This window comes from Stylophora pistillata, chromosome 12 (assembly GCF_964205215.1).
Source record: "Stylophora pistillata chromosome 12, jaStyPist1.2, whole genome shotgun sequence".
Taxonomy (NCBI): Eukaryota; Metazoa; Cnidaria; class Anthozoa; order Scleractinia; family Pocilloporidae; genus Stylophora; species Stylophora pistillata.
Genome location: NC_142530.1, coordinates 739,171 through 767,045, shown reverse-complemented (window position 1 = coordinate 767,045; position 27,875 = coordinate 739,171). Strand labels below are relative to the sequence as shown.

General features: G+C 39.7%; 3 protein-coding genes across 6 annotated transcripts; 2 read left to right on the top strand and 1 right to left on the bottom strand.

Moving 5' to 3' along the window:
• The first annotated feature begins 292 nt into the window (after positions 1 to 292).
• On the top strand, positions 293 to 9,308 carry LOC111327414 (major facilitator superfamily domain-containing protein 12). Its single transcript, XM_022931588.2, has 10 exons — positions 293 to 962; positions 2,216 to 2,324; positions 4,291 to 4,444; positions 5,283 to 5,533; positions 5,638 to 5,730; positions 6,144 to 6,236; positions 6,604 to 6,777; positions 6,889 to 6,992; positions 7,316 to 7,443; positions 7,967 to 9,308. The coding sequence occupies exons 1-10, from the start codon at positions 451 to 453 to the stop codon at positions 8,257 to 8,259; spliced, it is 1,911 nt and encodes a 636-aa protein (XP_022787323.2). The 5' UTR covers positions 293 to 450; the 3' UTR covers positions 8,260 to 9,308.
• A 143-nt stretch (positions 9,309 to 9,451) lies between these two features.
• Positions 9,452 to 22,836, top strand: LOC111327415 (major facilitator superfamily domain-containing protein 12). The gene is made up of 10 exons (XM_022931590.2): positions 9,452 to 10,696; positions 14,336 to 14,444; positions 15,234 to 15,366; positions 16,107 to 16,357; positions 16,693 to 16,785; positions 17,059 to 17,151; positions 17,556 to 17,729; positions 18,782 to 18,885; positions 20,059 to 20,186; positions 21,016 to 22,836. The coding sequence occupies exons 1-10, from the start codon at positions 10,170 to 10,172 to the stop codon at positions 21,276 to 21,278; spliced, it is 1,875 nt and encodes a 624-aa protein (XP_022787325.1). The 5' UTR covers positions 9,452 to 10,169; the 3' UTR covers positions 21,279 to 22,836.
• On the bottom strand, positions 22,221 to 26,496 carry LOC111327416 (uncharacterized). Of its 4 annotated transcripts, none has more exons than XM_022931591.2 (5): positions 26,362 to 26,489; positions 25,046 to 25,124; positions 24,085 to 24,560; positions 22,845 to 22,969; positions 22,221 to 22,399 (listed from the first exon to the last, which is right to left on the bottom strand). In XM_022931591.2, the coding sequence occupies exons 2-4, from the start codon at positions 25,083 to 25,085 to the stop codon at positions 22,871 to 22,873; spliced, it is 615 nt and encodes a 204-aa protein (XP_022787326.1). In that variant the 5' UTR covers positions 25,086 to 25,124; positions 26,362 to 26,489; the 3' UTR covers positions 22,221 to 22,399; positions 22,845 to 22,870. The 4 variants fall into 4 exon arrangements, with proteins under 4 accessions (XP_022787326.1, XP_022787327.1, XP_088598027.1 ...); XM_022931592.2 differs by having other exon boundaries at positions 26,349 to 26,416; XM_088741901.1 differs by lacking the exon at positions 26,362 to 26,489 and adding an exon at positions 26,219 to 26,242.
• Between the last annotated feature and the right edge of the window lie 1,379 nt (positions 26,497 to 27,875).

Sequence of the window (27,875 nt, the reverse complement as noted above, 5' to 3'; positions counted from 1 at the left end):
AAATATATTAGGTGATTCGAGTGATGAAAGATAACAACTTTCTGAAATTTGCCTGAGGGCAAGCGTAAGTGGGTGGCTGTCTTCAGAAAATTTAATATATAACTTTTAACTGTGAAAACGATATATCATTTTCCCAGTTCTTAGTGTGTCCACCACAGTAACTTTCATCTGACAATCTGGCATCCTTCTCTTTTCGAAAATGCTTTTCTTTTGATGAACTGACGTCAGGCCAGACTTGAAGAAACTTTGACCTTGGTTGAGCGATGTTCGTGTTCTGAAATCGCATCACGCCACCCAACACATGTCACACCCTTTTATGACGCAATATAAGTGGTGATTCAGTTACATGGTAGCGAATTTCTACTTTGAATGTGGTCTGCTTTCGAAGGAGTTTTCCCTGTTCATAAGTCGTTATTTTGAGATCGAGGCAAACAGAATAGTGGCCAAACTATGAACCGTCTTGCGAATTTTTTTCATCGCAAAAGATCGCAGGAAAAGGTTTTTAAAGGAAATCGTCTAGCCGTCAGTCAAAAATTTTGTTACGGCGTTGGGCACATACTGAATGACCTCGCTGCTAACACATGGTACAGCTACCTAATCATCTACCTGACAAAAGTAGTTCGACTGTCAAACAGTCATACAGGACTCGTTGTCTTACTCGGACAAGTTACCGACGGAGTTTGCACACCGATCATCGCAATATTGAACGACAGGACTGTGTGCCGATATGGTCGAAGAAAGATATGGCATGTAGTGGGGTCAATCTGTGTCAGTTTTTCATTCCCGCTTTTATTTACACGTCTCATTGGTGATGAAGCTAGCGCCTCTTTGAAGCTTGCTTATTACATCGGCATCGCTGCCTTGTTTCAGTTTGGCTGGGGTTGTGTTCAGATCAGTCATTTGTCATTAATCCCAGAGATTGCTATTAGCGAATCCGAAAAAGTCGAGCTGAATGCTATTAGGTAAGGGCGCTCAAATTATTTTTCACCTAATATTCATAGAAGCAAATATATGATAGTAACATGCTTTTTTTCATGTTTGTTAATTTCTTATATGCTTAACATACGTTTCTAGTTCAGTGATTTCACGTCCTCACTTTAATAAGCTTAACGGTGAACTTGCTAGATGTAGGTTATTTTGTTTAATTTTCTGGGCTTTGTTCTCCATCAGCTCTATGCTGCATTACCCTTTGTTCTGCCAGTTACAATTTAAAGATTCGAAACGTTGGTCTAAGAAACTGAAAATTTCTTACAGAGTTGTATATTGATTGAGGTTACGATATTAGAGGTGTGCCTCGAAGTATTGATTATATTTGTCAAATTTCTGATCTTGTAACGAAGAGTAATGCAATCATAATTTTACCCACAAGTGCGCCATTAATTTTAAAGCAAACATTTTGCTTCACCGAGAAACCGGTTTTTACCAGATATTTTCGCATCTTTCACTTTGCTACCCCAGGTTTGGTTTGAGTTTTACGCCGGATATTTATTGAAAGTTAGTGAGCCATTTTGTCTTTCTCTGCTCACGTGGGGAGCGGCAGATGTACGTAATATACAAAAAAAGTGTACGTGACTCGGATGTTGTATGTGTGTTATTAGCGCTGTTTTCGATGGTTTTCTTTTTCTGTTCATTTGAAGTCTTAATAGACACGTATCTGGTCTAGAAACATTGCGTTCGTAATTGATAAGTCAGATCTTGCCGCGAGGATTCAGTTTGTGGCTCTCAAAATTGTTAACCGGTCGATTGACTGCCATACGTGCGAAGTCAATTCATCCGACTAAAATTATCTACATCTACATTTATTAGTCTTGCAAAGGGGGGCCATCACGCAAGACATATAGTTTTCCGTTCGCAAGACATTATAGTTTTCTATTCTAAATACACACAGGTCTAAGAAGTTTCTTACTTTTTGTCTCATCGCAAGTAAAACGATGAATTCGAGTGTAAGATTGATGAAGTAGAGACTATGGATGATTGTTGAACTTGAACTTGACCAAGAAAACAAACATTTGCCAATCTGCATATTTGTGGTGTCATAATTAATTATTTTAATCTTATTTTCCCCTCCCCTCCCCTGTGTACTTAGACAGAAGGGGTTCAAATTGCGAAGGTCGGCTTTTCAAGAACGTCAGAAAGATAATGGAGTGTGTGAGTCAACACGATGTTGTTTGTAATGGAAGACTCGCGCGAATAACGCTTCTCAATTTTTTTTCAGATCGGCTTTACGATTTATTTGCGGTATTTTTGTATTTTGCGTGACATGGATTCTGTTAGGAAGAAGCTCAGAGGCAAATATTTCGTCCTCTATGTGGCAGCAGTTTATGGTAAGTTGCTTGTTTACTTATTTTTTTTAGCAGCCTTTTTTGGGAGGAGGTGTCACGTAAGCCCTACCATTATTCCTCTTTTGAGTAAGCGTTGCGTGACATCTTAAAGAACGGCTGCGACCTGGAGAGCTTCTTTTTATTGATCGGTGTATGCTCCAGTTTAGTGAACGAAAGAAATGAGATTCAAACTTTGAAAAGTCTAAAGAAGCTTTTATAGAACCAGCTACAACTTGAAACTTGGGTTCTTAAAAAATTTTCTTTTGAGTGGCTATTCTTAAGTTAACAGAACTTTGTTTATTTTTATGAATGATAAAACATAAAGAGCGCGATTGTATTTTAAATCTTAATCTTATCGGAAAGCTCATTTCTTGCGAAACTACTTTTAAATACCTAGGCGTGGTGTTCGACAATTTTATGACTTGGAAGGCTCACGCAGACTATATGTGTAAAAAGGTGGCGTCAAGAGTTAGTATTCTGGGCCGCATTAGAAGTTTCGTCACAAAAGAGGCAGCAATACTTGTTCATAATACCTTAATTCTTCCCTTATTTGATTACTGTGACATTGCCTGGAGTAACCTTTTACAACAAGATATAGATCGACTACAGCGCTTACAAAATAGATCTGCACGGATTATTACACGTTGCTCTCGGTCATCTGAAGCAATAGGTCAGCTGCAATGGCCGACTCTTTCCAGTAGACGCTATTACCACAAGGCTAAACTCGTTTTTCTCTGTCTCCACTCATTAGTTCCTAGTTACTTTTCATCATATTTAACCAGATTTTCGAATATTCACAATTATTCCACGAGGCAAAGTCTGAGGCTATCCCTACCAAAAGTAAAACAGAATTTTGGGAGAAGGACCTTTCTTTTTACTGGCGCAGAAATTTTTAATAAACTTCCTTTAAACATTGTGAAGAGTGAAAACATTCAAACGTTCTGTCGCCGAGCAAAACATTTCCTTTTACCGTAATTTTGATAATTTTGATATTTTATTTACTATGTTATGTTTTAATTGTGTTTTAGCTTTGTAGTTTTAGGCTGTTAATGTAGTTGTAAAATCTTAGTCATTATATATACATATATATCTATTCTAGAAATTTGATGTAAATTATTTTCAATACAGGGCCCCTATGGATACCAGCCTTAGAGCTGAATGGGCTACCCTGTGTAAATAAAGTTTGCTTTGCTTTGCTTTGCTTTGAACATGGTCTTAGAGAAAAAGACTTTCTCCAAAATTGCATCATCATTACTAGGCAATGAATAGTACGTTAGGAATCCCACAGTCTATTCTCTTACAAACAGCTGATTGTCTTAAATGGCAGAATCCCTTGTGTTGTGATTCAGGTTGTAGCCTCACACGGTCTCTCTCTACTCAGCTGTATTAAACACAATGGTCAAACATCTGTGCATGTGCGAATGTTGGAACGACTTAGTAACGTGCTTTCGGGCTGTAGAACCAAGTTGCCTCATATGAGTTAAAAACAGTCACTCAATCCAGTAAGCCGCAGAACCCATTTTTGGTAGAGCTCAAAACAGAATGGTAAATTAACAGGATACCCGTACTTGAATAAGCTTTGTATTCAAAAGTATCGAGTCTTCCTTTTCCCAGCTTTTGTTTCTTTTTACAGATTTCCTTGAACTTTTCCCTTTTCTAGGTTTTTTTTTTTTTTTTCTTTTGTGGGAGAGTGGTTGTTTCTTACGCTTTCCTTTGAAGTTTTGTGCGGGAAAGTGGCACGCAGCCAGCCCAAAAGTGATCCCATTGTGCATGCTTGACGTTTAATATCGTGTTGGCGTGTACATAGGTGCCAACACACTGCCAGGCAAACTGGGGAAATGCTAGCAAGTTACTAACGTTTGATTAAAACCCCACCTAGGGGGATAAGTAACGCTTTTTCTCACACAGTGATACTGAAGCTGGAATAAGTTTCTTCGAAGTACGAACCTTTTCTTAATTTTCTTCTCAGTATCTTGGTTTTATTATCGTCGGAACTGGCACTGTGTGTAACATTGTGTTCCACGTTGGAATCAAAGAACCTCCCTCTGATGCGTTACTGAAGTGGTTAGAGGAACGTAAAAATGGCAATCACAAGTTCAGGCGGAGAGGAACCGAAAAAAAAGGTGATTTAGCCACAGAAGGCTTGACGCTCAGATGTCAACTTCTAACTTTTCCTGCCAATTTAAGTGAATTATCCATCAGACTGGTGATAAGAATTTACAAACTGATCAGGTAGATGGAACAATCTTGCTTAACCCTTTCACTCCCACGAGTGACCAAGACAGAATTTCTCCTAACAATATCAATAGAATATAAAGCAGCGAAGTGATGGGAATAAAGAAAAACATCAATTAGGGGATTATTAGTCGATCCAATACCAAATTATCCATTCTAAAATCATAAGAATTAACTGGCAGACAGTAAGGAGAATTACTAATGAGATCTGGGAGTGAAGGAGATAAGACCAACTCTTTACAACTTTACTATCAAAATTTTGGAGGTTTAGAGTGTAAAGCAGATCAAGGGGAGGGAAGTAAACGTTAAAATTGAACGGTTAAGCACTGGAAAATGCAGAACTTAATGAATCGAAAGTACGATAACACGGCAAGATACAACTGATACCGTGCTTAAAGAATAACAGAATTTTGCCTCCAGCGAGGGTCGTTTCAATGTTTTTCTTCTTGAATGAAACCAATGTGGCCCTTTGAACAGTTTAAATTCCAAGAGTTAATTTCTGCTGAAGGGTGTCACTGTGTCGCCAAAAAATCGCAGATTCAGAGAATACATTACGCTTGAAAACTGTGAAGTTCAACGATACAACTTGGCATGAACTGAAACTGTAATAACAAAACAAGCTCTTACCCAATGAGCAGACCGTAGTGTCTTACTCCTCGCGACAGTGACAACAGACCTCACTCTTTGGTTGCTTACAGAAAGTCCACACTTTTCATTTGAACGCAGGTCTGTTGGTACGGGCCGTGTACCCGCCGCCATTTCCAAGCAGAAGAAGCGGAGCTTCGCCTGCTGTGGTGATGACACTGCAAGAGAAAGAGAAGAAGAAAGCGGCAGATCATAGCGAAGGAACAGAGTGTCCAGTATGCTTGGAAAACGAGGAAACACGGAGATCAACGCTAAATATAACCGATAAAACAGCTATTCTTGGCGGAGGAAAAAGCAAGCGCCAGTGGATGACAAGCCCTGAAATGTATAAAGTGAGTGTTCCTGCGAAAACGTCAATGGAGGCCCTTGCTTACCCATGGCCAAGTGTTAGGCCCAAGCATTTTGACTCGATTGTTATTTTTTCTTCTCGTCACAGATTGGCTTCGTGTACATTTGTACGCGTTTGTACGTGAATGTTTCACAGTCATATTTACCACTTTATTTGACGGAGACAATGCGATTCGAGAAGGTGAGCCACTCTATCTTAACAAGCGTTGAATGTTTGCGTCATTTTCTCTGCTGTACAATCCTCCATGATCTTGCCTCTTCAACCACACACAGAGAATAGATTTGAGAACCTCTTTATACGTGGGAAGGAAGTTATGTTTGGGTTTGAAATGTATTTTATAGTTGGAGAATTTTAACGGAGAAGTTCTTGAGGAAACGCAGACGAAAGTGTCAGGGAAGTCTTGTTTTCTCTAGTTCAATTGTGTGTCTCCAGTCGGAATGGAATTTACAACCGCCTTATGTATTTGAATTTTTGAAAGGAAAATGGATGCAGTGAAATTTCATCCTCAAGCAATACATTGGGCTCCGTATTCAAACCCGAGCAACATAAGTGTTTAGCTCTGTGACTATTACTAACTACAATATTCATTGCAGGAATCAATTGCTTACTTTCCTTTGGTCGTGCTGGTGACAGGAGTTTTAGCAAGTACAGCTGTCAAACCACTTAATAAACGCCTTGGTAGCAAGGTTGGTTCTGCTCCTTATAGCACCTCTTAGTAGAACAAAATCAGTAAAATTTGCTGGATTTGAAGAAGCCCTAAACCTCCTTTCCTCGTTATAAAGAGAAAGGGAGATGTTAAACAATTTATCGATGAAGACAAATGGTAAGCTCTCTGGAAACATAAGCGAGCCTTGTTGCGTCGTTGGACAGTCAGTTTGCCGGATGACAATATTTTTCCTTGGATTGGAGGTGTGCTGTGGGAGTACAGCGCTTTGCCATACCTTTCGACCCAGAATTCAGTGCGCACTCATTCATGGTATCATACACGCAGCGAATCGTTTTTTGTTGATGGACCCTTCTTCTAACGTATCTAGTTCTCTTCTCTATCCACAGATCACATTTTGCCTGGGCGCCATGATGGCCGTCAGTGCTAGCTTCTGGTTCTTTGTTCAAACGATTGACGCACGGACTGCCGTGTACGCGACCTCTATGCTTATGGGCAGCGGTGGTTCTGTCATGCTTGTGACGTCATTTTCCTTAATCGCACAGCTCATTGGCCATGATAAGGTAAACAACAAACATGATATTACCTAGCAGCTGTAGGGAGAGGAACGTGCACTTTGTTCTGTTTGACAAGTGTTTTATTTTTTCAATTAATTATTGGCTTTTTCGTTGTAGAGATCCGGAGCTTTCGTGTATGGTTTTATCGGATTCTTTGATAAAGTTTTCAGTGGCGCCGTATTTGCTGTTATTCAGCAACTAAATCCTCGGAAAGATCAGAGGTAAGTTGAAATTGATTTGATTCTTTGCATGTAACTTTTATCTCCTCGGTATTCATCTTCATGTTTCCTTCCGCGTTTCAAAGTTCCACGAATAACCTAAATTTTCTTCAAAGTTGATAAAATTTAAACAGTGGACGCCGTCATATCGGGAAGATTACAGTAATCTTACTTGTTGTCGCAGATTTCTTTCTATTCGGCGGGAACCGTAAAGCGCGGATCACAAACAGCCATTGCTTAGTTATCGCAGTTGAAGAAAGAAGTATATGTCAAGGGAAAGAATTGATCTTTTGATATGGCGTCTCAGGGCAGGTTTTCTTTTGCAGAGCTGAATGTTTCACGTGCGATGAATACACGCGTCACGTGCAAAGCATAGTACCAGGCGCGGTTGCTCTTCTAGCACTTGTGTCAGTAATGATGTTCTTTGAATCCATTTTCGTGTGCAAGAAAAGAGGTGAGGACTCGTTATTTTGCCGTTGGATCCATATTTTTCTTGATAAAAAATTAACCAGAAGAATATAAAAAATCTTAGGCGTAAAAAACAAGTTTTGCCAAGAACAATAATGGCTGAGTAGAATTTGTCAACATTTATGCAGTGAATAGATTCCATGAGAAAACCTAATCCAATTTTGAGAAATTTAATATGTTTTATGTTGGCCGAAGTCAGCAGGGTTCCAAAGGAATGATGATCTACTTGCCACTAAGTTTTCCTTCTCGTTAACCCCCTTCCCATTTCTTTCTCTTTACTTACCACTTACTCTCTTTCTGTCTCTTTCTGTCTCGCCCCCTAGTCCTAGTTTAGACTTTTTCAATATGTTTTATATGTTTTAAAAAGCGATTTAATGATCTTCAACATTCTCAGAAGAAGACATCAAAAGTTGTGCCCTTCGCGCCCTTTGTACACCGGGTTTTACTGTTTCCTATTCAGTCGTCGAAAATCCACGATACACAGTATAATGATATTTTGTTCATTCTAGCGTCGACAACGGACGCTGCAGTCCAAGTTGATTTTGATGAAATCCTAGGCGATGGAGACACCAGCTCAAGTGGTGTGGAAACATCCTCCATGACAGAGAAGGATGACAGCGAAGCTTGCAACCTCGACAGCGTAGAAAAGGGAGCATGTGCAATGCAAAACAGAACTTTTGATTGTTCTATTGAATCGCGGAACTTTCACCCGAAGAAAACCACAATGCAGAGCTATGTTGCCATGCGACTGGCTTCTGCATCGCCTCCTTCTCCAATGTTAGATCGAAGAACGATTTTATAGCCCGGCAGTTCTGAATACGATGAGTGCCCCGTGGGAACGTATTAATTTATCGTGGTGTGGGATGTGTCATTGCAGTAGAGAACAAAAAAGCCTTTTCTCAGGTCGATTAGGATTTATTTATAATAAAATAACGGTAAAGCATTAAGTTATAGCACGGCAACGTTCATATGTGAGTTGCAAGAATATATTTGTGGTGGGATGGGAAAGGGCGTGGTTTCTCGAACTGGTGTTCTTGACTTTCCCATAACGGTGGCGGGCCAAAAAACAAAGAAAGAAAAAATAAGAAGAGGAATTTTTAGGACTCATGAAGGTGGAAACGTAACGTGACAACGACAAGGATGAGATTGAAGATATAGCAATCATACTGATAATGCTTTTAACCTTGATGAAGATGGTGATGCCAAAAAGGAACAACTGACATTATCATTTCGTGATTTTGTTGCGTTACTTTGCAGCTAAACTTGCTCTCTCAGATCTAGAAACGAGTTCTCTGCACCGTCTGCCTCACATTGCTTACAATTTTCCCCCTGAAAATTTGGTGGTAAATCGAACGATATTCTCTTGTTAAAATCTTCTCCACTTTCTCATCATCTTCCAGTTTCAAAACGTAGTAGTACTGAAAGGGGGAATTCATTTTTGGTCTGTCCTATGAGTGAAAGGGTTAGGCAAGCGGCAATGACTTGTCGAGTGTCGAGGTAACCTCGACAACACTGAATTTAGACACTGTGTGTCGTGGAAACTTGATTCGTCCGTGACGAAAAACTCCAAATGATTTACTTCTAAGTTCTCTTATATTTTCCTTATATTACTTCGATTTCCAGGGTTGCAAAGTGATTTTTTGCATTGTCTTGTCACCGAATTTTATACTCTTTGTACCATCTTTGTTAGTATTTAACTTCTCACCATTAAGTAAATAAAAAAAAAGCGAAGCGATGGCTAAGTGGGACAAAGCTGGAATATTTCTTATTTAAATTATTAAGTGATAGGAGACAAACGCGGTATTTCGTGGTTTTTAACATAGACACGTCCAATAAAAATAGTTAAAACTTCGTGTGATCTAGCGAGTGATTCGCCAGATGTAATTCATCGAACCGTGATATCTTACCATGTTTTAACCATTATTTGACCATAATGAAAGCTATAACAAAATTATCGAACCTGATTAGTTATTACCCGCCCGATTTTAGCTTTGATAGGCCAGTGTAGGTGTACTGCCCGTTTTTTTTCTCAAGTCAAGTGACTCTGATGATGACTTCCGCACAGGTTGTCGAAACGTCAGTCACTGCCACCGACAACAGTCCTTCTCAGGACTACACTCACCCGGACGATCAGACTACACCTTCACAAAGAGGAAAGTCTTAGATTTTTCTGTGTGATGAAGTTATCAATGTGACTCGCTTTTTTCTCGAAAATTATCATGACAAGTGTTTTCTTTTATTATTGCTACATTTTCGTTTACCAAATATGGATGTTGTACAGGGTTAGAATTGTTTGGTTGTACAATTTATTTAAGGCGTAGGCGTAGGTATATCACGGGTCAGTCACAAGACTTTTCTAACCCAGCTTTATGCAGCGGGGAAATCAAAGCATTTCAAGGCCGCATTTGATTGAAACAAAGATCGCTTGTAATCAGAGTAAATGTTTAATTAGCTTTTAATTTAGTCATTTCTTCGCGTCGGTGTTTTGCAGTAACCTGTTGCGGCTGTTTCTTTAAAAAATGCAAACAATTAACAATATTTTGCTTATTAGATGAAAATATCATCTCTTGAGTCAGAAAATTTTTGAAGCCACTTAATCATATCAGATGTTAACGCAAATACGTGTGCCCCCTTAACGATATCACACCTATTGACTACTGAGCCCGGAAATTCCTGTTTTCTACATTTAAACCACATTTTACAGCCTGAAGCATGGCTGTCTTCAAATGTTTGGGTGCTAGTTTCAACGACAAGGATTCCACCTTAAAAAAGGCTGGCAAGAAAGAACGTCTTCCCATTGGGCAAAAGTTTTCACACGGAGTGGGCCATATTTACAATGATTTGACAGCTAATGCATGGTTCAGCTATTTAATAATTTTCCTCACCAAGGTCGCAGGGTTGTCAAACTTTTATGCCGGGCTGGTCATACTCGCCGGTCAAATAACTGACGCGACTTGTACACCATTCAGCGGATTTCTAAACGATCGCACAGTAAATACATATGGCCGGCGTAAAACTTGGCATTTAATTGGAACAGTCTGCAGTACACTAGCCTTCCCTCTTTTGTTTAACCGATGTCCCGGTTGCCAGGATAGCAGTGAGGCAGTAAAGCTCACGTACTACGTAATCTGTGGTTGTGTTCTTCAGTTAGGCTGGGGATGTGTTCAAGTCAGTCATTTGTCGCTGATACCAGAAATATCCAAGTCAGCGGGTGAACGGGTCGAGCTGAATGCTATTAGGTAGGTGTCTCGATTGCAGTGCCTCTTTGCCGCTAATCACGATCATGGGTAGTAGAAATTCTCTATTAAAAATCCCTTTATAGATATGCATGACAGGTTTTAAGAATCAACAACTCAATCAGAAACTAGTTCTGAAGGTAAGAAAAAGCCAAATACTGCTGAAACCACAGGCAAATTTTAACTAGGAAAATTTTTCGTAATACTGCTGTACTATTTTCTCCACCGAGTTAAAATTTTGTGTGCTGCTCTTTGAAAATATGTTGTGTTGTCTATTATCTTTAGTCGTTGTTTAAATTGAATCGAAGTTTACATTTTTGTTTGGCTTCGTGAATATTTTATGCGCGATAAAAATTATGTTTTTGTTAGTCTGGCAGGTACTTGTCGGTACATAATTAAGACACTTTCCGGAAAAGAAACCAAACCCTTGCTGTGCTAAGCAACTTGGTGGGTCACACGGCCGAAAAAACTTTAAAAAATGTGGAATTTTGCTCGTTTGAAAAACCTAATGCAGTTTGAATAAAGTAGATCACTCCAGCACGGCTAAAAACGGAGAAATTCCTGGTTACGTGCAAAAAGCCAAGCCTTGATCATTTTTTCCAGATATCATACCTTGTCATACCTTGCGTGCCAGCTTTGTTGGCGTGATGCCTCCTCAACATTCAATTTGCATATCTTTTGATTTGGCCAGAGGGATTAGGGTTTTTTTCGGCTTCTGTGTGCTTTTTTTTTCTTTCTTTTTTTTTTTTTTTTATGTGCTTGGAGTTCCCACAGCCAGCGAACCAACGAGATAGTTTGTTTTCGTGCTGAGGCTTCTTCAACTACTGTACTTGTGTCACGCAACCACTTGTGTCACGCAACCTCTAACGCACTATTCAGGATCAGGATTGTTTATGTTGGGGCAGGCTGTGCCAGCAGATCGCCGTGAAGAAAATGAAATTGTAGTGCAAGCCTTGCTCAATTTTTTTAGCTTGCTGCAAAGGCTTCTCTCGCTTGGTGAAACTTTCTCAGGGAAAAAAAAAAATTTAACGTAGGGGCGAGCAACGGAAGGAAGTGTCAAACAGTTGAGATGATTGTCGAAGGCGCTTAAAATTCCATATCATTATCGAACTGCTTTTGTGGTTTAAGACGTCATAAACTGTCGTTTTAAGAAGAGTAGGATTTCCTTTACATTGCGTAGAGGAAGGAATAATAATTCCTCTAGAAAGAACTGCCCGAGAGGGCATTTTGTGCGAATGTTAGATCACTGCATAACCTTTGAGTAACGTCAACTCCTACTTCGTCATGAAATATAACCCGCTAGACGAGATGCAGAAAAAACAATTTTTTTTAAAACTGTTTTTATGATAAATAACGTATCTTTTTTCAACACTAAAATAAATATCAATTAGTCCATCCATGCATGCTGTAAAATCATCTAAAATTATGCACGCATGCTGTAAAATCGATCATCTAAAATCAATTACAAAAAAAGAAAAGATTTACCTAAAAAGAGAGTTGTGTTCTAGTATGGAGGCGAAAAGATGGAGACCCTTTTCAAAAATCATTAATTTTGGCACCCAATATTTAATGAACCACAAACAATTGGTGGTTTGATTCGGTGAAATTAATGTAGTGGGCAGCTATAGCGCTACACTTAAATAATTTCTAACATTCAAAATGGAATGCTCATTGCATAGCAAAACTATAAAGTTTAGTTTTATTGAGTAACAATTTTTCGAACCAAATCGTGTTGGTTGATTTTCAACAACTCATGATTGGATTCCGGAGATCCCTGGGGCCCGATGCGTCAATAATCATATTTGTTTTATGCAAATTTTGCAAGCTCATACAAGCTCTTGGCAAGACAAAGTACTTTAGTCCTCGTGTAGGAAGTCGGTTCCTATGTACGCGTTCCGTTGGTTTTCCGGTTTTACGGATAGAATAGTATCCAAGAAAGACAGGCTTTCTTTAACTCAGCGTTTGTGTTACTCAGTTGGCCATGTTTTAAACGATTTAGCAGGTAATGCTTGGTTTAGCTACCTCCTGGAATTTCTCACTAAAGTAGCTGAACTCTCAAACGCCAACACAGGTTTTGTACGGCTTTTGGGTCAAGTTCAGTTTCGAGGGTATTTGCACGCTGTTGCTGGGGTATTGTGCGATAAAACAAAGTGCAACTGAATACGGACGGCGAAAATCATGGCACTCGCTTGGGAAATCGTTTCCTTTCATTTTTAATCGATGCTTGGGCTGCAGCAATTCTGTGAAATTTTCATACTACACCGGATTTTCTATGGTATTTGGGTTTGGTTGGGGATGCACTGAAATTGGACACTTATCACTGATTCCTGAAATCAGCAAACGGGAAAGCGAAAGAGTTAAGCTTAGTGCGTTCCGGTGAGTGTGCATTTTTTTTTTTTTTTTTTGGATTTATAGCGCTCTCCAAATCCTTTATATTTTCCATTTGCAAGGTAGTTAAAATCGGTACGCATATACGTATGGTAATTGCGTATGGTTTACAGTATGGTAATTGTGCAATGCGACTGAAACTCGTGAACTTCTAATTAAAACTGCAACTGAAGATTTGTTTGAAGACGAATTCTTATCGCTCTATAAGGTAATATAAACGCGAATTCAAAGCCAGAGCGGAGAGAGCAGACTTAAGTTGTAAAATTTCAGAAAGGATGTAAAAATCTTTTAGGTTTGCGATAAGAGTATCACATGATTTTAATTTTTCCTTCTTTCACTGTGGTACATGAGAAAATTTAGCAAGGACTTCTGCGAGGAGGCTAGGACAGGCTCTTCTTTTTCTTTTTTTTTTTTTTTGTGGAAGAACACCTATTATCAAGGGTAACAATTTTGTTAAAGTTTTGGGTCTGAAACGTTCTCAAGCTAAGAAGTTCTAATGGTTACATGAGGTAGTATTTGGATAAATCAGTAGATTTGGAGGGTTTAGTAGTTTTGTTAAGAACAGACCACAATGGACTATAAACTGATATCCTTCGGTGTGTAGTATGATGTGAACATCACATTTCTCTGTCAAAAGAAAACAATATTCTTATACATTAAGAAAAAGACGTTAAGGTGTTTGCGTTAAGCGTCACGTCCCTGGACTGGAGTCTTCACCCGTTGACCTTTTGAACCCTCAGAGTGCTAGCATCTCAATTCTCACACATCATTCGGCACATTAAGGTCACGAGAATAAAGGAAATAATCATCAACTTAGGAAGCTCTTGATTGTTAAACAAATTCTCCTTGCCAGCACGCACCTTTGAAAATGTATAGAAAGCAGTATGGAGAATATGGATACTGATGTCAGGGCGTAAAGGGAAGAGTGTATTCATGTGATTACTATAGTTAAGCGGAGTCTTTTCAGTCTCTCAGTGGGTGGAAATGTAGGAAAAAGCCCGAGTCTTTTGCAGCCGATCCTTGGGACGTCAAAAAATGCAATTTTTTTTTTGGGGGGGGGGGGAGGGAAGGCGGGTGCGTTGTGTGACATCCTTAGGAAGCGGGCGTGCAGAAAACAGCGAAGCCCTGTGTTTGTCCGCCCTATGTCCTCTGCCCGTTTCTTCCCTCGTCTCCACTGACTGAGAGAGCCTGGAAGGGCCTGTGAGAGGGTAAGCTATTATGGCGTCACTAACACAGATGATTTCTTGTTAACAGGTCCGCTCTTACATTTCTTTGTGGCATCTACGTTTATGGAGTCACGTGGATTCTTCTTGGTCAAAGCAATGAAGAGACACTTTCCCCGAATGTTTGGAAGCAATTTATGGTGAGACACACAAGCGCTGTTCAGTTGGTGTCACGAAGTAAATCTCATCTTGTACGTTTACACTCCCAAAGAAACTCTTCCTTCGATATTATGGCCATTGAACCAGAACAAAGAACGATTTATTTCTACGGGGCAATAACTTGGTGCGGAAAGCAGTAGCCTTGTGTCCTCGGATCTAAACACGCCAGAGTTCAGATCTATTGATCTCAGTCCGAGCTTCGGCTGGGTCAATGTGTTTTGTTTTTGAGCGAGATACTTTCCCTTTCGCAGTGCCTGTCTCTCCATCTAGGGTCCAATTGTATAAAGGACGGATAACGCTATCAAACGGATAAATCGCTATCCAGCCGATAAGTGTTACCAAAATGTACTGCGCTATCCACCGGATGAAGATTTATCGTTATCCAATCCTTGAAAAGCCGGGGTTAATGGGATGAATGGGTACAGGAGAAACTGTCAGTAAAATCTGACGAAATGCCGGGGGGGGAAGGGGAGGGCAGGATGAGCTTGTAACAGACTCACATTCTTTTAAGGGCCCCGTGTTCGAAGAGCGGATAACACCATCCAACAGATAAATCGCTATCCAGTCGATAAGTATTACCAAAACGTACTGCGCTATCCACCGGATAGAGATTTTTCCAGTGTATAGCGTTATCCATCCTTCGAACAACCATAGTTAGCAACAACCGAGGCCAGAAGGAGAAACAACACTCCGAATCTCCGAATGAACGTCTAAGCTCAACATTCTTCTTTACAACTGTCCTAAATTCTTTCATATTTTTTTTCATTTAGTATCTGGGTTTTATTGTGGTGGGAACTGGTACGTTGTTTAATATCATTTTCCATGTTGGAACGAGAGAACCTCCTTCAGAAGCCTTGTTGGAACGGCAGAAAAAACGAGTCCAGGGTACCAGTGAAAGAAAAGGTGAAGGTTCTGACATTTTTAAGGGTCACGTTTTGCTCGCTGGAGGTTGTATGTAATACAGCTGAGATGTATTAAAGTATCTGGTTAGATCAGTTTATAATATACATATGAACATTAAATTTTTAGAGTGAGTGAAATCATGTTTTGATAAGCGAAGCAGATCAGGTTACCATAGACTTCCGAACCCGGCCTTCAGTTTTTAGAATGACTCAAAAGAATAATCAAGCTTTGAAATTCACGCTCAATCCTTGCATACACAAGCTTATAAAATTCCTCGATTTGGAGCACTTTCTTGTTTGGCCTTAGCTATGCAATCGTTAATTTTTTTCGCAACGGATATATCAGAAGCCTACAGTGGGGGCGTTTTATTAGGGCGAGTTAAGATTATTAGCCATTCGTAGTCGTTTATCCGAACGCCATGCTTGATTTGGAGTCAAAGTGGACGGTAGGAGTGGGGGGCGGGGGAAGGGCAAGAAGACTCCCCCCCAGCCCCTCACCTTATTTTTGACTGTCACTCAACCCCTTGGTACAAATTTATTTCCTTCCCCAGCCTTGCGCTGCCATAACAATCGAAGATGGCGGCTATTTTTTCGCGAGGGAAATACAGAGCACTCACTCCCTCAAATTACGTCTGCTTTGCGGGTTAATAGATAAGCTACCCTGCAATCAATAATAATTGAATTTTAATTATTGCTAAATGATTATCAGTGATTATCGATAAACGTTTTATTTTGCACCAGCTCTTCTCAAAGTTGATTGTGATCCTTCACCTTCGGCTTGTCGTTCATCTCAGCGAGTAACCACTCGTGTATGCGGAAAATCAGAGACAGCATCATCCTCATCGTGCAGTGATGAGATCACCTCCATTGAATCAACACTGGTAGAAAAACAGGCGGAATCTCCGGGTCAGTATGATATTATCGATAGAAGTGCAGCAAAAGGAGGCCAAAAAACTTGGAAAGACTGGTTAAAAGACCCCGCGTTTTATAAGGTATGTGTTTAAAACTGTTGAATTTTCTCACCGGGTAGAATGTTTCATCATAACCACATAGTCTTATTTTCGCATTGTTTGACCTTACAATTTTTTTGGCGGAGAAAGAATAGAGTAGCCGCAGAGGTTGTTCACTTGTGGTGAATTTGCGACACATGATTGGTTGATTCCAGATGGACGTGCGATATTATACCACATTCGCACTTGAAAAACATCTTTAATTAATCTGGGTGTAACTAAATAGAAATATCAGAAACAGAGAACTAAAAACCTGAATTTCCCACAGGATTCAAGTAGTCACTTCAATCTTGATTCCCTGTGCTCTCTCTTTGCAGACTGGTTTAGTTTACACTTGCAGTAGACTTGTTGTAAACGTGTCTCAGTCATATTTACCACTTTACCTGACGGAAACACTCAAGTTTGAAAAGGTTAGTATATAACTGATCATATATCGTAGAGGTTTATATACTCGGCCTGTTCCAGTTGTTCAATCAGAAAAACGCAGCCAATTAGTAAACAGCGCCATCGAAGTGGCAGAGCGAAACCGAAGGAGGTTTGGGTTGCATCTCGACTTAAACCTCCCTCTTTTTTCCGCATTGTTTTATCAGGAACAGGTTCAAGTTTAGATAAATTCGTCCCACCTCGAAGGTAATTCCTTGATGAATTGACGAGTCGAATTTGTGATTGTTTCTGTTTTTTAGGAAGCTATCGCTTATTTTCCTCTTGTGGTGCTGATTAGTGGTGTATTTGCCAGTGGAACGGTCAAACCACTGAACAAAAGGCTTGGCAGTAAAGTAAGGTTATAACTTTTAAATAATACTGAGGAGTGGTCTTTTTAACCCCTGAGGTTAAGTCTGTAATCGAACCATGTGGCCCATCTAGCTGCAGCTTATCGTGTATTACTACCCCCCTCCGGATGGGATGCCAGTCCATCGCAAGGTTACCCTTCCTCTCCCCCCCCGTCCCCAAACGTTTCATCAGGCTTCCCCATTTATAATCCTGTATGGAGAGAGGCACTGTGAAAGCAATGTGTTTTGCACAACAACACAACACAGTGGCCCTTTACTTCTCGAGCCCGGACCCAGTACCTCCCAACCCGGAGTCCTGTGTAGTTGCCATTAGGTTAATTCTTCTTCCTCTTTTATTCCCTTAGAAGGCTTCTGATTGCGTGATATTAATCTCAATGTTTCTCTCTCAGATAACATTTTCCTTGGGATCTATGCTAGCCATGAGTGCTTGCTTTTGGTTCTACGTTCAAGACATTAAAGGAAAGAATATTGTTTACGTCACTGCAGTTATTATGGGATGTGGGGGATCTGTTATGTTAGTGACGTCATTGTCTCTTATAGCAGAGCTGATTGGTCATGACAAGGTAAACAAACACAAAACGCGATTTCCTATTAAACTTGTCCCAAGAGCCAAGATCGTTTTGCTCAACGGAATGGATCTTATCGAATATATAATAATAATAATAATAATAATTAATTATTATTATTATATATTATTAATAATAATAATAATTATTATTACTATTATTATTATCGAATAAGTTCTATTCGTAAAACAGTCAAACAGCCATAAACAAAACCACATCAGGAACATGACTTTCCACAGAACCTTCAGAGCCTTTTCCTTTTTTCGAAGCCGTTGATTGAAAGGCACTGATCAAGGGCGTAGCCAGGGGTGTGTCCTGGGGTGCCCGTGACCCCCCCCCCCCTTGGTAGGTCTTCTTTAGAGCAAACAACCTACAATATTCAGGTGGCGAAAACGCCATCACAATATCTTGGCCGTAAAAGCCATTGATATGGGCCTTCATGCCGCGATAATACGACTGAGCCCGCTGATACACGCGGGAGAGCAGCGGTGTAAATGGTGAGTAGCCTCTGTGACCCCCCTTTGAAAAATCCTGGCTACGCCCCTGCTAATGAAAAGATCATGACTTTTGAACGAGAATGTCGATACAGTTACTCTAAAAAGCCTGCACGCGACCTTTTTTCTTCTTCGGACCAACACTCAGGGTCTTAAAATAATTGAGAAGAATTTGCTACCTTTCTATAACATCAAGAAATGGTTAGATATTCTAGTCTTCTCGGATAGGGACGAATAAATGGAGGTCCCGTCTCCTGCAGGGTTGGGGTAGGAGACGTTAATTTCCCACACACGAGATTACTGTGTGATGGATGTCCTCCCCTGGGGTGGGATTGGTGGGATATAGGGCGCACTTAATTTGGAGCCTCGCTCTGTTGTGCGACCCTCACCACACTCTGGTGAAAGTGATTAAATAAATAAATAAGAGTCTTTCACCCTTTTCATGATCACACATTTTCACGGTTGTTACTCGAACCCTTTTTTAACTAGATAATTAACTCAGTGTTGTTCAAGCTGGGTATTATCTCCAAATCAATTTGTTCACTCATTCCTCAGAAATCCGGCGCTTTCGTTTACGGAACAATCAGCTTCACGGACAAACTGTCCAGCGGTGTCACCATTGCCATAATTCAAGAATTGAATCCGCGTACCAACATGACGTAAGTAGTCACAACTAGCTCGTTGTACAAGAGTGGGTTTCAAATTATCATTCAAAGGGTTTGAGTGACTAATGTCCATTTTAGTTCAATCATTTGTCGGCCAACTACCTACCTAGTCAGTCGGTCAGTCAGGCCGGTCGGTCAGTCGCTCAGACAATCAATCAGTCACTCAGACAGTCAATCAGTCACTCAGACAATCAATCAGTCACTCAGACAGTCAATCAGTCACTCAGTCAGCCAGTCGCTCAGACAGTCAGTCAGTAGCTCAGACAGTCATTCAGTCGCTCAGACAATCAATCAGTCACTCAGACAGTCAATCAGTCACTCAGACAGTCAATCAGTCACTCAGACAATCAATCAGTCACTCAGACAGTCAATCAGTCACTCAGTCAGCCAGTCGCTCAGACAGTCAGTCAGTAGCTCAGACAGTCATTCAGTCGCTCAGACAATCAATCAGTCACTCAGACAGTCAATCAGTCACTCAGACAATCAATCAGTCACTCAGACAATCAATCAGTCACTCAGACAGTCAATCAGTCACTCAGTCAGCCAGTCGCTCAGACAGTCAGTCAGTAGCTCAGACAGTCATTCAGTAGCTCAGGCAGTCAATCAGTCAGTCAGACAGTCAGCCAGTCGCTCAGACAGTCACTCAGTAGCTCAGACAGTCAGTCGCTCGATTGCTCAAAGTTAGCAAGTTACCATCTTTCAGTTGATTTGTTGTTCTGCTAATCATAGCCAGCTACTTGATAAGTCGGCCAGTCCATCTGTCGGTCTGTCACTCAGTCATTTAACCAATAACAGTCAGTTATGTGGCCAATTGGTCTTCCTGCCGGCTAGTTAGCCAGTACCTTAGTCGGTCATTCTACTAACCGGTCAGCCAGTTGGTCGGCAAGCCAGCCAATCAGTTGATCTGTCAGTCAGTCTTTCAACCAATCAATTTATCGAGAATGATTTTATCAACGAGCCAATTAACAAGAGGCTCATACTAAAACTTCCTTTAAATGTTAACCACGTTATTATTTAGCTCGCAAGAAACATGGAAAGCACTGAATAAGCTTTAGATTTCTGAGTCTAGAGTGTGCCGAGAGCGAGTCCCAGTGACAAAAGATTCTTATATTTAAATCATAATCAGTGAGCTTCTCATGGCTTTGATACCTTCCCTCCCTTCCTTAGTGCGGTTTGTCCATCTTGTGATGAATTTGTGAGAAACGTCCAAAGTTTCGCTCCAGGGCTGGCTGCGCTGGTTGCTCTAGTCTCCATTATGCTGTTTTTTGATTCAGTCTTCGTTTGTAAGAGAAAAGGTATGTTTTGAGTTGAACAAGCTGTATTATAGCTTCCTAGGAATAAGATAGAGAGGTACAAAGACATTCATTGGGAGGCGCGGGCGCCCAATAGTTAGTGCGCAAGACTCTGGGTAGGGGGTCTGGTTTCGAGGCCTGATCGGATCATTGTGTTGTGTTTTGGGCGAAACACTTTTACTCTCCCCACCTAGGAGTATAAATTGGTATCGGGAAATGATCAGGGTAGCCTTATGAAATTCTGGGGTGTAACCATGCATCCTTGCAGCTACCCCTCCCCCCCCCCCCCCCCATCCAGGGAGTAGTAGTAACACTACAAAAATAAACTCCGGCTGCATGAGCCACTTGGTTCGAGTACTGACTTTCTTATGCAAAACAACATGCATGGCATGGGTGTTGATTAGTGAGGTTAGTAAGAGCACTGCTACATTTATGAACCAGTTGTTCAGATGATCTGCTGGACAGTGCTCACTAATAATCCTGGGCAAAGAAGGACTGAGTGAAAGGAGAGTATTTCGCCTCATCATCAGATCCACCGCATGAGCCCGTCCAACCCCATAGACTCGCCACCGTGGTTCTCATTGAAATAAGAAATGTGTTAAAAACTATGGTAGATCGTAATGAGGTAGTGTTACTACTAAAGTGTTTTGATTTTCAAACCGTACACTGGACTGTATGTCGAAATTGAGTTGGAAGGGAATGAGTGGGAATAATAGGCGAGTGTTAATGACTGCGTCGTAAGCTTCACACTTTGATCTGGCTGATGCAGACCAGTAATTGTCACGCATTTAGCCATTTCTGATGGTAATTGATAAAGCTACTTTTCTTACAGTGGACAAAGTTGACATGGCCGTACAGACAGGCGATGAAAGTTATGAACAAAGGAAGAGCTGTGAAATCGCAGAATGCTACGAGGAAGTGGAAGAAGAGAAAGAATGTGATAAATCTTTGAAATTGGATCGCGATCTCGAGAAGAATTCATCTGGAACAAGAAATGTTTTTGGGGTCCCGCGAGCCATGAACAACTATGCTGCCAGTAGGTTGGCCTCTCCTCTGCTACCGTCACCATTACTGGACCGACGCACCGTGTTGTAATCAGCTTATTCACTAGTTTTTCTCTGATGACTACAGAACACTATATTGCACAGTGGGTAAACAACAGAAGTACGTTACTTATGTCAATAATGCATCAAGCTCCTATTACGTGCACTATGTTGCCAGGGCACACTATGTATTATGTTATTACTATACGTTAGTTGTTCTAAACCCTAAGGGCACAAGAAATAACCTTTAAACATCATTTTTGTCCGGTCAATAGAACCGAAAAAGTCCAGTTTAAGTCGTAGAAAAACATGTCATCTTGGACACTTTGCGTCGGGAAACCTTTACAGTGGCACAATAAATTTTTCTAAGTTAATTAAACCGAGAAATAAAAGGTGAAAGAAAAGATTTGAAAAACCAAGTACACTCCTCGAAGGAGGGGTACTGAATTTCCTTACCAGCTGGCAGCATGTGGAAAAATAACAAGAAGATTGACATGAAGTTTAACACGACTGGACTGAAAACAATATCATGACTTATTCTTGGTCGTCGGATTTAGTTTGTATTGTAATTCTAACATGGATTTCTGTAAGGGATGAATAATATAAAAAAGGTAAAGGGCTGTGTAATACGACGTCATTGACAAACACCTAAGGTATACTTTGCCTATGTAAACATATGAGTTGCAGTCGGTCTAGTTGCTATGACTTCCCAGCGAAAGTACTACTTTACTTAGTCTAATACCTCAATTCCTTTGTTTTGTTTTGTTTTGGTTTTTCGTTTTTCAATTTCGATGTATTTCCAATCCTTTCCACGTATATCTATTAGGCATTGCTGAGAGAATAAATGGTATAATGGAAAGCGTATGTTTTCCCAGTAATGAAACCAACGAAGCCACTTAGGTTTTATTCATTTTGATATGTGAAAGTAAGGTGAAAAAGCTGTTTTTGCAGAGTTATAAAATAATTATGGTTGATTTAAAAAAAATACCGAGGGGCACATAAAAACGCTTTTATTCCACAGCTTTAATCTATAACACAGAAATTTATATTGTTAAGAATCAGCAAAGAAAAGAAGTCTGGAGACCAATAGCATTTTCTCCTAACTGATATTCTTGTTTCGTTGTTACACTCAAGGGCGGCCACAGAGTTATCTAACCTCATAAATCAAATCACCTGAAAAGAATAAAAGAGGTATTGTTAATCACAAAAATTTATTTCGACTTCATCAAGCTGACTTCAAAGTTAGGGCTATTTATCGCAGAGGAACAATTATAAAAACACCATGACACTGATTTGAAATGTTCATCGTTTGTTTCACATTGTTGTTACTTCCGATGTGGATAGCGACCCTTCTACTGCACACTGCTAGTTTCTAAAGGCGATGAAATCCACGGGTCACATGACAGGATATAAAGCAACATTCCCTGCTGTAATTGGCTGGTGTCTTACGATAATCTACTCCCTCGGCGGTCCACTGCCCTGTTCTATCCACTACCGAAGTGACGACATCGTGAGTTAAGCGATAAATACTTCATGAACATTTTGTAATTTTTCTTTTTTTGAAGCTAGGCTGTTAGGGTGATGGTTTAATAAACAAAGATGACATTTTAGTGCCCACCTCTTATTGTCAATCGTGCTCATCTCCTAATCGGAAAAACTTTTTTTTCCTACTTGACTTCCCCAGCGGCATATTGAAGTCTGACTATTTTCTGGATCTGAGCAGTTTTGGTCTATTTCAGGAATCTAATGATAGAACAATTCGATCAATGTTAATATCTGAGCAATTTCGTACCTATTCCTCCCCTACCCAAAATTAGCCCTAGCTTGTTATTGAGTTGTGGGAGGGGTAGGTGTATAGTTGCTCAGATACTGACATTGATCCAAACTCAGTGCACCTACCCCTCCCCTAACCCAACATTAGCCCTAACTTGTTATTGAGTTGTGGGAGGGGTAGGTGTATAGTTGCTCAGATACTGACATTGATCCAAACTCAGTGCACCTACCCCTCCCCTACCCAAAATTAGCCCTATCTTGTTATCAGTCGACTTTTGTTGGGTTAGGGGAGGGTAGGTGCGCCGTTGCTCAGATACTGACACTGATCCGAACAATTGTAAGCCTGAGGTTTTCCTGTGATTCCATAAAGATTCTCGCCACAAACCAGACGAAATTTCGTTTTTAGTGACGGGAATGAGGAGGAATTCGCTATTTCGTGTCTTCATGTAAAATAGATAGAGCCACATGTTTCACTCCCATGACAGAGTGACCTCTCAAGTGCATTCTTCTGTGTGCTTTCAACATTTTTTCATTTCGTTTTTTCAAACACAGTTATGTCACGAAAAAGCCCTTTCCAAAAAAATTGTATAATTCTCCTTGATATGCAGTTCATTCCGTGCTTGATGTGAACTTAGTTCCTTCAATGTTTTCGATCACAACAAAAACTGGACGTGCTACGCTTTAACTTCCCATGGGTGAAGTATACATTAGAAACAAGGTATTTTTGTCTCCGGTTGTATATTGTAATAAAAAAGATCATTTAACACATTTTGAGATTCGAAGGAGTATCCTAAAATTTTGAGATTTACTTTCAGTGCGCCAAAATTCGACCATAAGAGCGGCCATGGAAAATTGTAGGCAATTGCGACACAGGAGGAAAAAACAGTATATTGATCTGAAGATACATGCAAGGCTACATTGGGAACACTCTTAAAAAACCAATAAAGCTCGAGAGAATGTCGCAGAACACTGAGGCCGAGATGGTGAGCAGTTTCCAAGAAATACTTCCCGCTAGGCGTGGAAGGGGATAGGTTAGGACTAGACGTTTGCGTGAAAGGGTCGTCAGTAATGTGGGATCAACTTACCGATCGCTTTCGTCCAGCTCCTCCACTGCTGTAGCAAAACAAGTCTGTTGGATCGGTGCAAGTTTTTGAGTTGGTGTCTGAGGTCACATCACCCATGTTGTCCTCCTTCAGTGCAGTATCACGGACACCTTTCTTAACCATAAATTTCTTTTTGCCACTTGGGTTGAAACGGCAGGTAAATTTTGTGCATCTTGGAACGGGGTCTTGAAACTGTAAAGGGTTCACAAAGCTACGTGGGCGTTCATATGTTCGTCTAGAGAAATCATCCCGTCTTTTGCCCATAAAAAGATTACAGTTTAGCTGCAGGTGCGACGGGAGGGTGTCACAAGGGACTTGGCGCTTCTGTGTAAGCACACTCGAGCGGCCCACGCGCTGCCGCGAGCCATACTCGCATTCTTCTTCATTTTGACAGCCGTTTAAGGGAGCTTCCTCCATAGGAATCGGACTTTCAACTCGGTTCAAATTCCTAGAAGAGACTAAAAGTACGTTTAAACAGATAGTGAGTTAGGATGATTGGAATTAAAAATCAATTGTTGAGGGTGTAATAAGAGTCTTGCGATTGTCTCGAATACATCACAAAGTTGCATCGTCTCATCGGGAATGGCCAGAGATTTCTATTTTTAGATTAACGACAAATAAGTACATCCACTGACATGAGCTAGAATTGAGAGAACATAGTGTGCAGCACATGAAATGAGATTCCTTTCAACCAATCGTAGGTTGAATGGAATCAACCTACGATTGGTATTTGCATTTGATATTTGCATTTGAATCACAAATTAACATCGACTTTTTGGAAGTAAAATGACAGCAACGGGGTGTCAGTTGTAAAAGAAATTACTATCGTTCAAGTCGAATTTTAGTCTTCAAATATGGCAGTATTAGCTATTTAAAGTTGTTGTACTGCTGGAACAGGAAGAAGAAGGTCGTAAAAAAGGTAAAATTAACATAAATGTCTTACCTGATTGTAGAAAAAACAGAACTAGAAACGTGGAAAGCATTTCGCACCAAAAGGAGGCTAAACCGTCAATATCAATTCTCTGGAATTGAATGAGACACTTTCTTCAAACAATGAAACTGTTTATAGTGTAGATCTGTGATGGTGAATTGTTTTCTCGTTAAAAAAGATATATATATTTATATATATATATATATATATTCAAGCAGTGAGTTGTAGAAAGCCAAGTAATCGCCAGCAGATGATGAACTCGCCTCACACCAGTCTTCCTCGATTTTAAATACATACATCTTATTAGACGTTTGGTTGTGTTGTATCGCTGAGTATTTTTACGAGGTGTGCAGTATTTTGACGAGCCCGTAGGACGAGTCAAAACAGAAACAACGAGTAAAAACAGTCAGCAATACTACACAACAAAACGTCTAATGAGAGATTTATCATCCAACACGCCAAATTGTTATTTCAGTTTGGGCGAATTTCGCGGATATTTCTGAAGAACAAATATCGCGTGATTTTTGTACTCTTCTCGCGCGTTATTTGTACTCTACAAAGCATAGTTGGAAATAAAGATAAAAGGCTTTACAATTTATCACAGTAACCTTAACATTGTTGATTGAATTACTTCGTGAGCCATTTGTACGAAAGAACTAGGTATATAGGAAACGAAGCTATGCAGCCACATAATTGCTGTAAAAGATACGTCAAATTATGATATCAAAGTGAAACCGTTTACACAATGTTACGACAGACAAAAACCCAACGCGTAAATTTGGAAAATAACCTCTTCATTTCAGGTGGTATTGTTTGTTTATTGACCAAGCGTCCGAGTGACAAGGCCACCAGACAAAACTAGTGTTTGAAAATCAATGTTTAACAGAGTCTGTTGAAAATAACGGTTCTTACTGATTAAGATAATATAATTGCATTCTGTTTTCAATGTTTTGCTAAGTCTTCAAAAGTAAAGGTTGTAACTATCTGTTAAATACCTCGGTGACAATATCCCGATTACTCTTTATTAGGAAGCATATTCCCTCCCTAAGAATTGCTTTGTTGTGACGAAAAAGGTTCTCGCTCTGTATATTGATATCCGGGTTTAAAATGAAATACGATAAATCTGATTTGGAAACCAAATTTCTCTATTCGGAAGGAACAAATACTAATTGTTGACGACCTTACCAAAATTGAGAAGTTCGGCTAGGTTGTACAGGCACAAGAGGGCGTTGAGTATTTCTGGTGTTCCATTACTTCTAGCAATTTCTTTAAGTAATGTCAGATCAAAGATAAAGTGAAATTGGGGATTTCGTACCTTGATAACTCACCTTGCTCTATGTTTTTCACTTAAGCATGGGCCGTATGCATGCAGTTGAAAAACTGATCAGCTTATATTCCTTTTAGCGCCTCGTTGTCGGAAATAACTATGAAAGATTACTGCCATCACATCCTTCTCAGTGGGTTTATTCGCCGCTTTGAGTTCCTTGTGGTGGGCGGGGGCAGCAAATGATATCAACATTTAATCGCTTATCCGGTAATTAATCAAACAGATGAACCATTGACTCGAAAGTTCTGCCGTTGACTCGTCGCTGAAATAAACTGAAAACTTGTCAGTGAGTCAAAATCATGACCCAAGACGTTCCTTTCATTTTTGCGTCTCCAGGTTTTAAGTCGAATCAGACTTTGCTTCCTTGTAGTTTCGTGTAGCTGTTATAACCACCTCCCTCTACTTGGTGATCGATGATATATATAGATTTCATTATCCTCGCCTCTAGAATAATAAATGTGTCCCGTAAGACAAAGAGGCTCCAGATATTTTTCACCCTTCTTTGAAATCTCGAGAGGCAAAAAATTACTTTTGAAGACTCACACAAATATCTAATTTGCCCTCGTCTAGAAGAAATTCCGCATTTTTCGTCTTGGCCCAGATATTTTAACATTTAATACCCGATCTGAAACAAAAAGATTCGTCCGGAATATGTCTTCTTAAAATTTGTGGATGTGAAGTTAAAATTTGTAAACGATTTTTGAACGACTTTTGGACTTGTTTGCTTTCGCGTTACCCTCCTCTCCACAAAATTATTTACTTAACATATTCCCAAGTAAATGAAGGAAGAAAAGGATAATAAAAAATATATTGAAATCTATATCTTTTTTTAATACATCTCCCAAAAAATTTAATTTCGATAGAGTTTAAAATTTGCAATTTTATCGTTTCGATCTTAGTAATTAAAGATTGAAAGCATTTGCGACCAATACTACATCTTTTTGTTTATTTGTCAAATTTAAAACAAGTTCCTAATATCATAAAGCCAAAATTTAAAAAAATTTAAATTGAAAGATAGAAATAAAAGATGGAACTGCTTGTTCTAAATCTCGGTAATTAATTAAGTTACGGATCAAAGAAGCATCTTTCTTTTATGCACCAACATCACTGAATGAATATTCTTAAATGAACGTTAACATATCTCTTAAGGGTTTTCCAATTCAGTTTATATCGTTCATTCGTTGTGCGAATCCTAGCAGTAAAAAAAAAAAAAAAACATATTTTGTATTAAACATTATCCGATAACAAATTTTTACTTTTTTCGGACCTATTCATTTTCGTGGGAGGTAGTTTTTATTTTGAATAAAAAAAAAATAGATATTACAGAATTTATCGTTATTTATTATTCTGTTTCTTTTTCAGACATGTTCCTGGTCCAGTTTATACGATAATTTTTTCATATTTTGCGATCAACGGTATTCAACATACATTTCGTACACGTTGTAGTGATTTTAAAGCGCTGCAATTTTTTTTCTCTGAGAAATCTCTGTTTCATAACAGTGTATTCCAAGTGCT

Excerpts from the sequence above, each read along its gene's own strand:
- LOC111327416 (XM_022931591.2), bottom strand. The coding sequence starts at position 25,085 with ATGCTTTCCACGTTTCTAGTTCTGTTTTTTCTACAATCAG. Across the intron at positions 24,561-25,045 it reads TCTGTTTTTTCTACAATCAG|TCTCTTCTAGGAATTTGAAC; the intron begins GTAAGACATTTA and ends ACGTACTTTTAG. Across the intron at positions 22,970-24,084 it reads GAGCTGGACGAAAGCGATCG|ATTCCTGAAATAGACCAAAA; the intron begins GTAAGTTGATCC and ends TTCTATCATTAG.
- LOC111327414 (XM_022931588.2), top strand. The coding sequence starts at position 451 with ATGAACCGTCTTGCGAATTTTTTTCATCGCAAAAGATCGCAGGAAAAG. Across the intron at positions 963-2,215 it reads GTCGAGCTGAATGCTATTAG|ATCGGCTTTACGATTTATTT; the intron begins GTAAGGGCGCTC and ends ATTTTTTTTCAG. Across the intron at positions 6,778-6,888 it reads AGCTCATTGGCCATGATAAG|AGATCCGGAGCTTTCGTGTA; the intron begins GTAAACAACAAA and ends TTTTCGTTGTAG.
- LOC111327415 (XM_022931590.2), top strand. The coding sequence starts at position 10,170 with ATGGCTGTCTTCAAATGTTTGGGTGCTAGTTTCAACGACAAGGATTCC. Across the intron at positions 16,358-16,692 it reads AAGACCCCGCGTTTTATAAG|ACTGGTTTAGTTTACACTTG; the intron begins GTATGTGTTTAA and ends CTCTCTTTGCAG. Across the intron at positions 16,786-17,058 it reads AAACACTCAAGTTTGAAAAG|GAAGCTATCGCTTATTTTCC; the intron begins GTTAGTATATAA and ends TCTGTTTTTTAG.